The sequence below is a fragment of the Ostrea edulis genome, chromosome 10, assembly GCF_947568905.1.
Source record: "Ostrea edulis chromosome 10, xbOstEdul1.1, whole genome shotgun sequence".
In the NCBI taxonomy this organism is placed as follows: domain Eukaryota; kingdom Metazoa; phylum Mollusca; class Bivalvia; order Ostreida; family Ostreidae; genus Ostrea; species Ostrea edulis.
In genome coordinates, this window is record NC_079173.1 from 42,846,527 (window position 1) to 42,861,742 (window position 15,216).

Sequence of the window (15,216 nt, forward strand, 5' to 3'; positions counted from 1 at the left end):
TACTATAATTTTAAATTTAAAGAAATGTACTGATTGTTTTGCATTATTTGCAAACTTGCTTTAACATTCCATCCGATATTAAAAAGGGAGTATCGATTTATATATACCGACGCTATCTCATAATATAAAAGAATGTATTTAGCATCACACTATTTTGATAGTATTTTCACCAATGCTTTGGTGACAGGAGGCCTATCAAATATTCGAGGAATAAAGTTTGTTTGAGAGAATTACATAAATTTAAATTGTAGTTGTTTATAATTCTTTTGCATAGACAGTTAAAATTTTATTTGAAGTTGTTTATGATTCTTTTGCAGAGACAGATACATATTTGTAAACAGGTATCAAGAAGTTAGTCCATTTCACCATGGAGATGTTTATACTAAAAACGAACACGATTTTACCAGAGTCCGTGTTTACCCTTCTATAATAGCCACAAGTGTTTATTATCCCCGTTTGTTCATCGGCCACGGTTTGTTATCTTGACCTCTTCATCTAAGCTAACTTATCACAAAGTAAGACTTTTTGAGATACCAGATACATTATCAATGGTACTTAGGACAGTACCTGCACTATAGGTATTGTTGAGATGATTAATAATTGTATTACAAGTGAGTAAAGTAGTATTGTGTGAGGATCTTGACAAAAAATGTCATCGACAGGGTGATATATTTTCATATTCATACATTTTTCGTACAAATCCTCTCGTTGACAGTATTCACTTGTACACGTGATCGTCATTTTTTTTATAGATATACTTACAGTTTCTGTAGACTTGTCAGTGCATCAAATATTCCAATCGGTAATGTTGTTATTTTATTCGAACTCAGGGATCTGAATCATAAACAATTCCCAATAATCTTAGTTGATCAACGTTACAAAGGTGAGATATATAATTCCGTAAACTCAAAATGCAAGAGAATGGTAATTACAATATATATGGTTTTAAACACGAGAATTAGATCCATCAACAACGGTTTATCTATATTCTAACAAAACGTTTCAATCATAATTATGTAAAAAATTATCCAGTCAAATCAAAATAAGAACACCACAGCATTTCCCACATTTGATTTACATTTATATCTTGCTTTTCTTTACAGAAGAGAGAAGTTAAAGGTATACGAACACATCCACATGATGACAAGTGGGATGATTGTAGGTTTTCTATCCGCAGCTTTTTATATCTATGTAGCGATATTCCATTATCATCTGATTATCATATCTATGTCTCATATATATCTTGAAATCGATTCAATGCAAAATGTTATAAGGGAGACAATCCTTAATTTTGAAATGAATTTTTAAATTTTAGAACAGCGATTAAATATACATCCGTATTTTCAAGCTACTAATGAAGCACTTAGCTACTGGGCTGTAAAGACCCACAGGGACTAACAGTCCACCAGCAGAGGCCTCGACCCAGGGGTCATGAAATACAATTCAGGAAGTGCGTTAATTTTGTCTATACATATAATTCATTAAAGATATATCATCCTATTCTGAGATCTTGATTGAAAATCATCCAGTCCACTGGAAATAAGAACATCACAGCAGTTCTCACATTTGTTTTATATTTCAATATGTTTTATTAACAGGACGGAAATGTTAATTGTATACAAACACATCAACTTAATGACAACTTTTGCATTGGCAGATAGATATTTATGTAATTTGTAGTTGTTGGTAAGTCTTTTGTATAGGCAGATGACCATTTAATTTGTAGTTGTTTATAATTCTTTTTCATAGGTAGATAAATATCTAATTTGTAGTTGTACGTAATTATTTTGATAGGCAGATACATATTTTTAAACATACATCAAGTTGTTGTTTAATTTCACCAAAAAGATGATAATTCACGATGTTAATTATGTTTTATTTTACGTGGTTTCGTGTTCCAATGATAATATCAAAACCAACATGTGATTTTACCAGAGGTCCGTGTCAAACCTTTTCTTGATTTTGTATTTGATATGGAATTGATAAATTTCCCCACTGTTTGTTAAATTCACTTGTTCATTAATCACAATTCGGTATCTTGACATCTTTATCTCAACTAAGTTATCACACAACATGCCTTATCGAGATGTCAGTCAAATGTAATTATTGTGATTACAAGTTCATTACATTATTGTAAATTTACTTTCAAAGTCGTAATTATTATATGAGTCTGTAAGATCTTGACTAAATTATTTACAGAACACATGTACATATTTTTATAAAGTATAGTATGCTTCTTAAACGTTTGTTGTTGGTACAATTTACAATTGTTATATTTCAATTATATTTTTTTTTCTTGATTTGTAATATTATTTATCTGTTATTGTAGGTCAGTGCCTTTATTTTCTACGGAATAAATCAAGGAAACCAGCATCTGCCTTCTTGCTCGGATACACTAATAAAGGTCAAAGACAGTCCATCTAAAGAGCACTCAATGCAAGATGAGGAGGACTATTGTGCAATATGTATCTTATAAAAGTTACTTGAAATGTTCGTAAGTCTTTTGGAATACAATAAGTGTTAAAATAAAACTAGGGATATATATATATATATATATATATATATATATATATATATATATATCCAAGTGTTGACGATTTTCTAGCTGTATACAGCAAAACACACGTTCTTCATATGTATTTAGATGTAGTTGAAATGTCGTACCATGTATTGCGAAATGTCTTTGTATGAACTGTTATATATTGTTTTATTTCTCAAACCTCCTGTTTTGATATCCAGTACCTATAATGATATTAGGAGAAGGAAAAACTGAGAAATTGCTTGCATTGTAAAATTCTTTAAATTTTGTATCGCATATGGAATTTATCAAATTTATCAAACTTGATTAGGTTCATGTGTTCATTGATCACAGTTCGGTTTCTTTAATTCTTCATCTCAGCTAAGTTATCACACAACATGATTTACCGATAAGTCAGATGTATTATCAATGGCACATACGACATTACCTGCACCACGATTATTCATGAGATGATTAATAATTATTACAAGTAAGTGATGAAGAATTGTATGAGGGTCTGGATGAAATGGTGTATCATTGACAGGGGGACGTTTTCAAATTCATACACTTTCCATAAAATTCATCTCATTGACATAATTCACTTGCTGTACACATATTGCTTATTTTTATAGATATACTTACAGTCTCATGAGCTTCTTGAGTGCATCAAATATTCTATTCGGTAACGTTGTTATGTTATTCCCCCACAGGTGTCTGAATCATAAAGGTTTCTTAATTAACCTCAATTGATCAACGCTACAATTATGAAATATAGCATTTTGTAGACTGATCGAATATGCGAGGGAATGGCATTTGCACTAAATATAGCTTTAAAATTAGAGAATTAGATCCATCAACAATGGTTTATCTATTTTCTAACAACCATTGTTGATTATAAATTATCAAATCAATTCAAATTAAGAACACACAACATTCCCCACATTTGTTTTAGTGTATTTTTTTTTTGGGGTACAGAAGGGATATTTTAATGTTATACTAAAACATCAACTTGATGGCAATTTGCATAAATTCAGGTTCTCTATCGTCAGTTTCCTTTATTTATGTAGCGATAGTCAATTCTCACCTGGTAATCATATATATGTCTCCTAATTGATTGAAATTCAAAACTGCATTTTCTACTCATGATAAAGAACAAGAACCACGAATATCCAAATATGGTCCTGTGATTTTGAGTAAAATAAAGTATCTTCATTCCAAAATTTCATCATGGTTTGAAATAGCTTAGACCTTCTTCTTTATGAATCCAGTGTGTTTTTTTCAACGAAAATTCACGCATATATAAATTATAACATGTAGAACCCATAACAGTTGTGCTATGTTTGTAAAAGTTGACAATATCCAACAATATGCACCAAAAATGTGTATAACCCCCCAGGCCTCGATCCAATAAATATTAATGAATTTTAAATTAGTATATTACATACTGCATAGAAGTTAAGAGTGTATTTTTTTTTTTTGGATCGAGGCTTGGGGGATAAGTGAAATTTTACTTATGTTCCACAAATAACCGGAATTTCACATTCCATGCACGAAATCCGAAATCCGAATACTTTTCCAAACTATAGATTTAGTACAAATTGTAATATTTTAAATATTATAGTTGGGGATTGTTCCATTGTCTTTTTACGAAACCAGTAATTATTCAAAGTTAATAAAATATGATTATTTCAAACAATATTATTGAAATAAAACCGGATCCGCGCCATGGTCGGAATCGGGCTACGTATATCAATCGATTTTGCCCCCAAAATTTCAAATAGATTATATGCTCAATTTATGAATTTGAATATATATGTAACCATGTTAAGGATAGTTACAAAAACCTTGTACTAGTTAACAGTTTTAGTTATTTGATCAAACAATTACGAAGCTAAGTCCTCCAATCCACTCCAGATACAATCGAGATCCACCCATTGTCTGCGCCGCGCCTTTACTTCCACACATTGTCTTCATACTATACATATTTTATTTATCTGAAGGCCGTTGAACTTAATAAATATCTGGCCTCATATGCTTCATCTCCGTGCATAAGTTTTCTTGGCACTGATGAACATGTTGAAATCGCTGTCGCAGTACATAAAAAGACTTGGAGGGCTGAGGGGTGCCTCAATCAATAGGCTACTTAGATGCGAAGATATATTGGCTGATCCCGTATTGTTTAATGATTTCTAAAGTTATAGTACAATGTATGGGTACCAGACAAAAATTAGGCATCCACATAACAATACAAAGGATAGACTGTAGGCTACAAGTCTCGGAGGTATAGATCTACAACATTCGTTCGGTTGTTTACGTGTCAACCGATTTGGACATACGTTATTGGGTACCGTTATATTTCGACACACAGCTATTCCGGTCCATTGCATATTTCATCCGTCAGAAATAAATATATAGAAATACATACACATATGAATACGAAAAATATATCTAGCAATATGGATCTTGTTTTGCTTTTAAATGAAATTCATTGACAAACAGAATTACATTTGATCTAATTAGCAAAAATACAAGGCAGTTAATAAAAAGGGATAATGATAATGAATAATTCAAAAATGAAAAAAAAATAATGTAAAAAGAATGTTAACGAAAATAGTGTATATTTCATTGTTTCAATTATATTTATCGTTGAAAATTCAGTCTCAACAGCAAATATTCAAAACCACAAATCATAACAAAATAAATCAAAGTACTGAAAAGCGCTAAGCTGACTTCATGAATTCTGTCTGTAATGTTAATGAGCAGGAACAACAGTAAAAACAATTCCATGCGTTATTCTTTATTTTCGTACAACTAAATAATACATTTTCTGTAAGGAAATAACAAATATGGATGGAAACAATGTCCTGAAACTTTTCATCATGTTGAAATATAAACTAATATGATGTGGTTAAAAACAATGGTCACTATAATAATTTTGGTCCCACCCGGAACTAAAACCCTTTCCTTAAATCATGACATTTACAATTTTGGTAAAGGACACCGGGTCCTTTTAAATATTTATTTAATCAGAATTTAGTATCAATAGCATTATCACCTCTGCGGTGGTCTAGTGGTAGAGCGTTTGAACTGTATGCGGACGGTCGGGGTTCGAATCCCTGCCGCGACAGACCTAGGTCGTTAATACAGACATTGACAGTTCCATCGCCAAACGCTCGGTATCAGGTGTGAATGTCACGGGTCCTCGGAGATGTCACAGTAGGTGTGACACACTAAAGAACCATCACTGCTAAATGGCCATAAATTTAAAGCCCTTCACCGGTCTTGGTGACGTCTCCATATGAATTAAAAATTCTCGAGAGGGACGATAAACAAGATACAATCAATCAATACAATCAATAGTATTAAAGCCGATGTTATTTAAATAGTTTACCCAGTTCGGCACCAACCCTAGCATAGTTCTACATGACTATGCAATTTTTTTTCTTACAGATGTGATATTGTAGAGAAGAATATTTTTTGAAATTGGTCGAGTTTTGGTTGAAAATTTGAAAGCAATTGTAATGGTAGTTTTCGGTAAAAAGTGTTCAATTGTTATTACACAACGGACGCTGATCAATTACAATAGAAATGAATGGAAACTTGAAGCCCATCATCATTCACAACAAATAATATTTAATAAATAACTTACTGTTGTGTTCCATTTTAATAGTGTATGAAACATGTTTAGAATACAACTACAATGAAACAAATCAATAGTTTGATACATACATGTATGTCAAACAAGAAAGAAAGGAACAAGCAAGCACCTGGACAAAAAAGAAAAATACACATAACCACATATACTAACTTTCTAACTTATAAGTACCACAGATATTCATGTCAAAACACACCAACATAATAATGCAGGTCTATGAAACACTTTACAACCATCTAATCACCTCACCAGAAATCAAAGAAGCATCTGTATGACTTGTACTACAGAGTCCAATGCATGATTATCTGTATATAGCAATCAAACCATGAAAGCGGAATTATTTTTTTGTAATCAACAATGAAGTTGATTTCAATTCAAAATCAGGTTGGAGAGAATGTGGATCCAAATAAGACAGATAAATACATATATAATTGAAAACAAACTTTAAGAAGTTATTTTAAAAAAGATGTTCATCATACATGTGCAACATTGATAACTTTAAAACTGAATGCTCAACAAGAGTGGAAAGAACTCATTTTTAACATGAAAGTTAGTGCAAGAGGATATACTAAATCGAATATGATAAATTAGACTAACATATATGCATGGATTTACATTTAGGCATTTCAGTGATTGTTATACGTAAATCTAAAATAAAAACTCCAAAACTTTGTGCACAGGTACATTAAACACTGTAATCATCAACATATGTGTATTACACTCCTTGTGTAAAAGCTCATATTCATATTGCAAAGGAAACTCACCTGTTTGTCTTGGATCTGAATGAGACATAATACACATTGCTATGGTTTGAATTTGATAAAACGGTTCTTTATGTCTTTCATAACGGCAATGTTCAAACCGCTCTATTATACACAACTAAGCTTGACTGGTCCTTTCATATCAAATGCTGTAAACTCATATACGGACTATATACTATATCTATTTGGTATCATCATATTCCAGACGGTCTCCATGATCTTGAATACAAATATTCACTACTAATATTGTTCTTGTTAGAAATAATGAAGAGGCATCTCGCCGAAAAACTATATGCATTATTTTATATGAAAAGATCGTTCAAAGAAAACAAAACGTGGAGACGGAAACAACGACAGTAAAGCCATGCCCCCTTTCCATCCTTCATTCTTTGTACGTTCGGAAATACATGCATGTAGCATATACCTGTCATAGTCAATTGGTTTTTTTTTAAGTACAGACAAATTCAAAACACGATTACTTGTCTTTGTGTGTAGCGTGCTGTGGACAGCAAAACATTTTACAATCACGCTTGACTCAATGACAACGTTTATCTAACACTTGTTCTAACCATATGTATTTCAGTAAACATTCCTCGTACAATTCCAGGCGATGTTTCGAAGAAAACGCAGGCCTATAATTTTTAACCTTTTGTTTTTCCCCTCCTCCAAGATCATTATTTTCAGTCTCATTTTGAAACTAAAAACGAAATAAAATTCCCTGTCAAAACACAATCATACACAAGTTCTTTCTCGTTCAAGATCGACGCGGATCTTACTGTGTAGTTATTTTTTTTTACTGTGTTGCACATAATTTTGCTGTGTCGGACAATTTTTTACTAAGTCGGAACAGTAGTCAATACACAAATGGAAAACTCTTATGACGTGGCTTCTAATTTTAGATTGCACCATGCAAAAGTATTGATTTTCTTGACCTCTAATCGCTATACGAAGGTTACAATGCAAAGGCGCCCTAGCCAAAATGGTTTCATGTACACTCTTATTGCTTTTTGAATTTTGAGTCTCTTAATAACCACTCTAATTATTACAGAAACAGATTCAAACGAGCATTTTAAATAACTGAAGAAAAACCTGCTTCTGTGACCCACTTTCCTCCAGAATGAGGGCAAAAATGTCACCTTTTTATACATATTTTATCAACTGTCCAACGAACTGTGTTTCCGGGGGGAAAATGCCCATGTGGATATGAATGTAAACCACGTGCTAGATCGGTTGCAAAATCACGACTACTTTAAACACGACATCCTTACTACACCGATGCATAAATTTGCCTATAGGTGGCGATAAACCGGAAACACGATGACGAAAGCAAAATCCAACTGCTGGCAATAAAGCAACTACGCGCTTTAAAAAGACGAATGGGAAAAAGAAGATATCATTAATACTGATTGAAACATATGAATGACACTCGTTCTTGAAGTAAAAGTTGATGTATTTAGTTTTTAGATACTGTAAGTTGGTTTAATTCCACGTTGTTAAAATTTCACGATTTGTTACAAGGGTACCAATCGCGATGGTTTTATTTTCACGCTATAGGATTATCTACTTTTTAAATTTCGCGCGCTCAGTCTCGGTGATATGTCTACTTTGTCACTGAGATGACCCGCAGTCTGCGACTAGTAGTATCAACTGCTGAGTAATATTCACAAGAAACTTACGTTTTGTGTGGTCATTTAATGATTTCATTTTCAAGGTAGCCTTTGGAGAGTTAACATGTCTATTTTAAACTGGGTGAAAAACGGAAAGCTTGCGATAAAACCCCCAAATTCTATGTATCAACATGTACAAAATACAATGCCATGAAAACACATTTAAATCATCTATTTTGAACAATTTAATAAATGAATTAAGATCAATTATCTTCTCAATTATCCTTAGGTGCTAAGTAGGCGCCAATTAAAGGTGTCGGCGACAAGCGTCAAATAACTGTGGTAATAGCGGCAACGATGCCTGGTATATTGCTCCCTACCCAACTTTTGTATCGGGGTCTCACCGATAAATGTTACCCCTCATACAACTTTCCTAAAGACTGGGACATATTTCACAGTGAACACCATTGGAGCAATGTAGAAATAATACATACACTGTAGATATATTGAGAAGATCACCGTCCCCCACCGTGTTGAGCGCGTGCGAGACGAGTTGGATTTGCTTTTAAGGCAAATCTTTTGATGTTTATATAGCTCACGAAGACAAAGCCTTACTTACTATGCTGGAGGAAAAGGGAATTCAAGTGGTGTTCGTCCCCACTGCGTATACGAACAACCTGCAGCCTCTTGATATTCAGATGAACGGACGATTTAAAACGCGTTTAAATCCGAATTCCAGACTTGTTATGCAAATGAAATAAAAACTTCTCTAGAAAAAGGTGTCGACATTGAGGGTGTTGAAATCGACTTGCGGTTGTCGAAATAAAACCGACCCACGCTAAATGACTTGTGAGAGCCATTGATATACTGGGTCAAGACAAGGAAGTCATAACAAGGGCTTTTGATAAGGCCCGTATATTATTCAATGCGACCTGCAGTGTAAAAGCAGTTAAGAGTATACAAGTACATGTATACTAAATTTTCATATTGTGTGTATGCATTCATATGTTAAATGATGTAACTATTCAATACTTTTCCCAAGCTGATCATAGTATCCCGTCCCCAAAAGTAAAAGTTATCTCTCTTTGTTTTTAATTATAGCCGCATTCAAATATTTTTACTTCATTATTCACTATGGGTTTAATTTCGCGAAGAAAAGATAAATCGTGAACATAGTGAAATTAAAACCATCGTGATTATTTCCCAATCTACAGTATATTATCCTACATAATTAAGTAAAATATTACTAAGCATTATAGAAGGAAGAACTGAACACATTATTAAACCACTGTCCTACTTAATTTAGTTTGAGTGTTTGTAACATGGAGGAAGTGTCTGATAACGGAAAGAGGTTTCCCACACGCATTTTATGTCAGATAAGAACTAAACCTAATGACAGGAAGAAATGTGAAAGTGTTAAACTAAGCAAATTTTATGGTGGATGCCAAACTACAGATGTGCTAATTCACCATGATTGATAAAATTCTTGTTTCTATTTATGTGAAAATAACATCCGCTTAATTTTGTTTGCACACTACAGTTAGTGTGCAAACAAAATTAAGCGGAAGTTATTTTCACATACATAGAAACACATATAATAGAACCAAACTCCCTCCTGGCATATATTTGGTTTAATAAACCAAATATATGCGAGGAGGGAGTTTGGTTCTATTTGATGTAGCAGTATCAGAATACGATTTTTTAATTAATTAATTCGTTTCATAGATATTATGGAATTAATGATAATAATTCAGGCATTTTGAAATACACACTGGTCTAGATATTATTGTAATAAATGATCCGGATAGAAAACTAATGAAATTAGATAAATGGAACATATTTTACCCGATGATTAGTTCACGTTAACATTTTCTTAGCCTAATGTAAAATAAATTATATCCATATGGCTAAACTAAATGTTCATGTGTTATTCTGTACATGTACGGCTACTTTTGTAACAGTTTCCCTACCCCCCCCCCCCCCCCCTCCACACACACACATCATCAATGTAACTTCCTATATAGCAAAACACAAATAAAAGTGTGAAACATAGGATTAAAATGTTTACTCACTGTCCAAAGTTGTACATGTAGAAAAGTGCGTCTAAAATAACGCCGCTGTCCGAAGCTTGGCTATTACTGTTTTCGGCGTGTTTACATGTACATGCGGGATAATAATAACACCCCCAAACAAATAATAAAAATAAAAATCCGCAAACTTATAAAAGGTTATTAAAAGAAGTGATCAATATGTAACATAAACTACATGTAATATTTAAACGCACATACATAGGTCAAAATATCTTATTCGTAAGTCAACGGTTGGATCCATCGTGTTTTCGTGTACATTTTAAGATCCCCCCCCCCAAAAAAAATTACATGAAACGTTGTAAAATTGTGAATAACAATCTGGCCAAAACAATGGGTACTTTGAACGTCAATAAGTAAAAAAATTGAAAAGATATCGGAAAAAGGAAAACATATTTGAAAAATAGGTATTCTTGGCGTATGTCCCCGAGAATAATATCATGTTCTGACTAAGGGCCATTTTTGGCTATTCGTGGCTCTGGTTCTTTGTTTTCCAATTTTTCACTGATTCAAAACAAGTTTCGAAACTAAACTTTTAGTCGAAAAGAATATAAAGTTTACAATATCTCCATGCATATGTTATTAAACATGTCTCCACATGCTAGAAAGGCTAATATTTACCGACTTTATATCAAACAAGGAAAAGATTAAATACACCACAGAGTTGTCCACTTCTGCTTCATACCTAGATATTTTATTCAAAGTAAATGTTAACGGCAAACTAACAACTCAATTTTATGACAAACGGGATTATTTCAGCTTTTCCATTTTCAATTTCCCATAGTTATGTAGCATTATGCCATTATCACCTGTTTATGGCATTTATATCGCTCAACTGATTCGATACGAAATAGCTTGTTCTGATTATGGTCATTTTAAAATCGAAGTAGGCTACTGATAAGCAAGTTAATGGTACAGGGGTTCCAACAGTCTCTTTTAAAGTTAACATTTCAGAAATGCCGTGGTCATTGTAGCGATCTGGTTTGCCAGTATACCATGTCATTGGGTTAAGTGTTGTGCGACGTGTTTCATAACGATTGTTAGGCCGATATTGGCACCCTGCCCTTGACTACGGAAAATTTTGTTTACCTGATCAAGATATAAGGCTCACGGTGGAAGTGATCGGTCAACAGGGGATGCTTACTCCTCCTATGTACCTGTCCCACCTTTATTACATTCAGGAGTCCTCGTCTACCAAACTATATTGTTTATTGCTTATAGGAGATATCAGATTGATCAGTGTTTAGTATCTTCACCTTTCATAAGATGTATCATTGTTCATTACTTTCATTTGTTCATTGATCACTAATCGGAGTCTTCGCAATTGCATCTTACATGTATGTAAGGTGTCATAAAGCATGATATATCGTGATGTCAGAAAAACTACCAATGACTTTCAATAGCACCTGCACTATTACGATCCATGAAGTAATTAATGATTGTATTTCAAATTAGTCATCTACAGGTGTATGCTGCTATGCAATATATTTTTATGTCATTGTCATGATGACGTAAATATATCAACCAGTTTTCAAAGCAATGCAGCTTTCCTACAATTACTCCCATTAACATGATGCATTTGTGATAAAGATAATTTTTATCCATGTAGATATATTTATAGTGCTTTTAGATTCGTGAATGCATCAATCAATCCATTCGGTAATATTGCTCTTTGATTACTACTCATGCATCCAAATCGTTAAAAAAAACATGATTAGCTTAATTGATCAGCGCTACAATGATGACATACTTTATTCTGTAAACTGAATCAATATTCTAGAGAATAGTATTTGCACTAAATACGGTTAAACACAAGAATTAGATCCATCAACGATGGTTTATCTATTTTATAAAGATAATTATTTTCATACATACGTTAATTAGATATATTTTGTCAACTTGAAATAAAAACAACACAAAATATTTCAAATTAGTTGTATAGTTGGAATTGTTAACAAATGCATCAACCCAATGACAAATGGGATACTTTCAGGTTCTCCTTCATCACTTTCCTAGATCTACATGTATGTAGCAATACTCTATTAGTATATGGTTCTTTTATCTACATGTATGTAGCAATATTCCATTATTATATGGTTATATTATCTACATGTATGTAACAACACTCTGTTGTTATATTAATTATGTTATCTGCTGATTGCCAATTTGGTTTGGAATTTATCATTGACAAATAGCTTTCCACACTATGATTCTAAATCAAACAAATATACGGTTTGCAAAACTTTTTATGCAAATTTGCTGGAAAATATAGCCTAATGTCGAAAGATGAACTACTGACATAATTATCGACCTTATTTCAAACTATAAAAGGAATCTTTACTCAACATTAGACGACAATTGCACCAAGCACATAGCTACTACATAAATATCGGAAGGTAACGATTGAGAAGCTAAACTCATCCCATTTGTCATAAACTTTAATTGTTAATTTCCCCGATAATAAACATTTTCAATAAAACTCTGTTGCTTATTGCTTATAGGAGTTATCAGATTGATCAGTGTTTGGTATATTCACCTTTCATTACTTTTATTTGCAAAGCAGATGTGGACTCTGTGGTGTCTTTTTTTTTAAATTCACAGGAATATATCTAATGGATATATGAATGAAAGTGATTATTTTAATAGATAAAATGTCATTGATATATCGAGATGTTGAGATTTAGTCAATAGGAAGATATTTTTCTTCTCATACACAAGCTTTTGATATAACTATACTTCATAAGAATATGAAAACAGGTCATATAAAAATGGTACACAATCCGTGCCCATGGAAACTTTAACAGGCTGTTGGAATACCTGATCATCAAAGGGTATAGGAAGAGATTATCGATGAGGAAGTCCAACATCATTTATTTTAACTTCAGGGTACTTGTAACTTGTGCGTGGAATAAGAGTGATGGTTAACACAGCAATGCTTTGTAGGACTGATCACTAAATACGAATATTTCGTTTTTCAATTTTTGCTGAAGAAACAACTATCCTTGATATATTAAAGTTTAGTCTTTACTGTATCGTTATGTGGTTGTGTAAAGTGTTGAAAAGTTATACGGTTTGATATTGTGGGTTTGAGAAAAGTTTTGTGATTCCAAATCTAAATGAAATCTTAAAATGTTTTAAAATCCACATTTGATATACACTATATCTGGCATATGTTGTGACACAGTATGTTTGTATTTTCTTTTTTACAGCTGTTAATATTTTCGCAAGGAGCAAAGATAGGGGCTTGGTAAAACAGTTACCCCACCCAAGAATGCAAGGTGAAGATAACGAACAGTGATCAATCTCATAACTCCTAAAAGCAATACAAATTAGATAGTTGGGCAACCACGGACCCCTGGACACACCAGAGGTGGGATCAGGTGCCTAGGAGGAGTAAGCATCCCCTGGTGACCGGTCACACCCGCCGTGAGCCCCATATCCTGATCGGGTAAACAGAGTTATCCGCAGTCAAAATCAGTGTGCCAAGAACGGCTTAACAATCGGTATGAAACACGTCAGACAGCATTTGACCCAAATGCGAGGTTTTATTGACGAACTAGATCGTTATAACGACCATAGAATTTGCGAAATGCTGACTTCAATCGAGACTGTTGAAATCCCTGTATCATCAACTTGTTTGAATGTATCGTTATTTATGAAGTTTAGGAATCCAGTATAGGTACGATAACTCATATTTTTCTATCCCATTGAATGGGATATCAAATGTGTCTAAAACTGAAAACCATGATTTCGAAAATTTTCATCTTCTGATTTACAAAATATGAAATTAACGGCAAATTTGTATAAAATGCAGTTGTGATAATGAGTCTTTTAATCAATGGATAGATAATACAATATTCGATGATCGGAAACTGCATGATCTACAGTTTTGAATATATTTAGTCTAAACAAAGCGTAGTTCATTTTTGTAAAGATACTGAATGTATATTTGTCATGAAATAATCGCAGATTCCACACCAGTTAACGTAGCAATCATACAAAAACAAAAAGCAAATTTCATGTGTACATTGTGTAAAGTATTACATGTATAGATGCATATACATGTATACATGGAAAAAGAGGGGAAAGTGCATGTTTGGAATCATATTCGACAATACATGATATTTAAAATAATTGACCTTTTCATGAAAAATCATTAAAATTGATGCGTCACCCCGGGATACTTTTAGATTGTGACTAATACTGCATGGTATTTATTTTCAATGCACAATATATGTGGGAAAATACACTCTAGCACTTAGCACTGTAGGGACATCCAAAATTCACAGGCGTTAATGTATGGCTTCAAACTTGTCGAGCACGGCCGTTTTGGGATGCATGTAATTAACAAATACCCACAGAGTGAGTCAAGACACAATATACAAGTAGATGCATTGTACGTCAAACATCACGAGCTGTATATGTACACTATGTTAACACATCCACGCTCCTAAACACTATAAAAGTTAATTTCCTACATAGCTTAAAATTCAGATTTTGTGTCATTCACCTTATCGGAACTCTATCAAACAGAAGCAATGATCCCAGGATTTATGTAAGTATAAAATGTATTAATATATCATTGAGA

General features: G+C 33.0%; 1 protein-coding gene across 5 annotated transcripts in view; it reads right to left on the reverse strand.

Moving 5' to 3' along the window:
• LOC125666101 (slit homolog 2 protein-like) overlaps window positions 1–15,216 on the reverse strand; it is a 53,556-nt gene that overhangs the window by 36,617 nt on the left and 1,723 nt on the right. For all 5 annotated transcript variants that reach the window (XM_056151402.1, XM_056151404.1, XM_056151405.1 and 2 more), the window contains exons 2-3: window positions 3,161–3,232; window positions 763–834 (exon numbers count right to left, since the gene is read on the reverse strand). In XM_056151402.1, coding sequence (XP_056007377.1) covers window positions 763–834; window positions 3,161–3,232 — 144 coding nt within the window. The remainder of the gene's footprint in view (window positions 1–762; window positions 835–3,160; window positions 3,233–15,216) is intronic.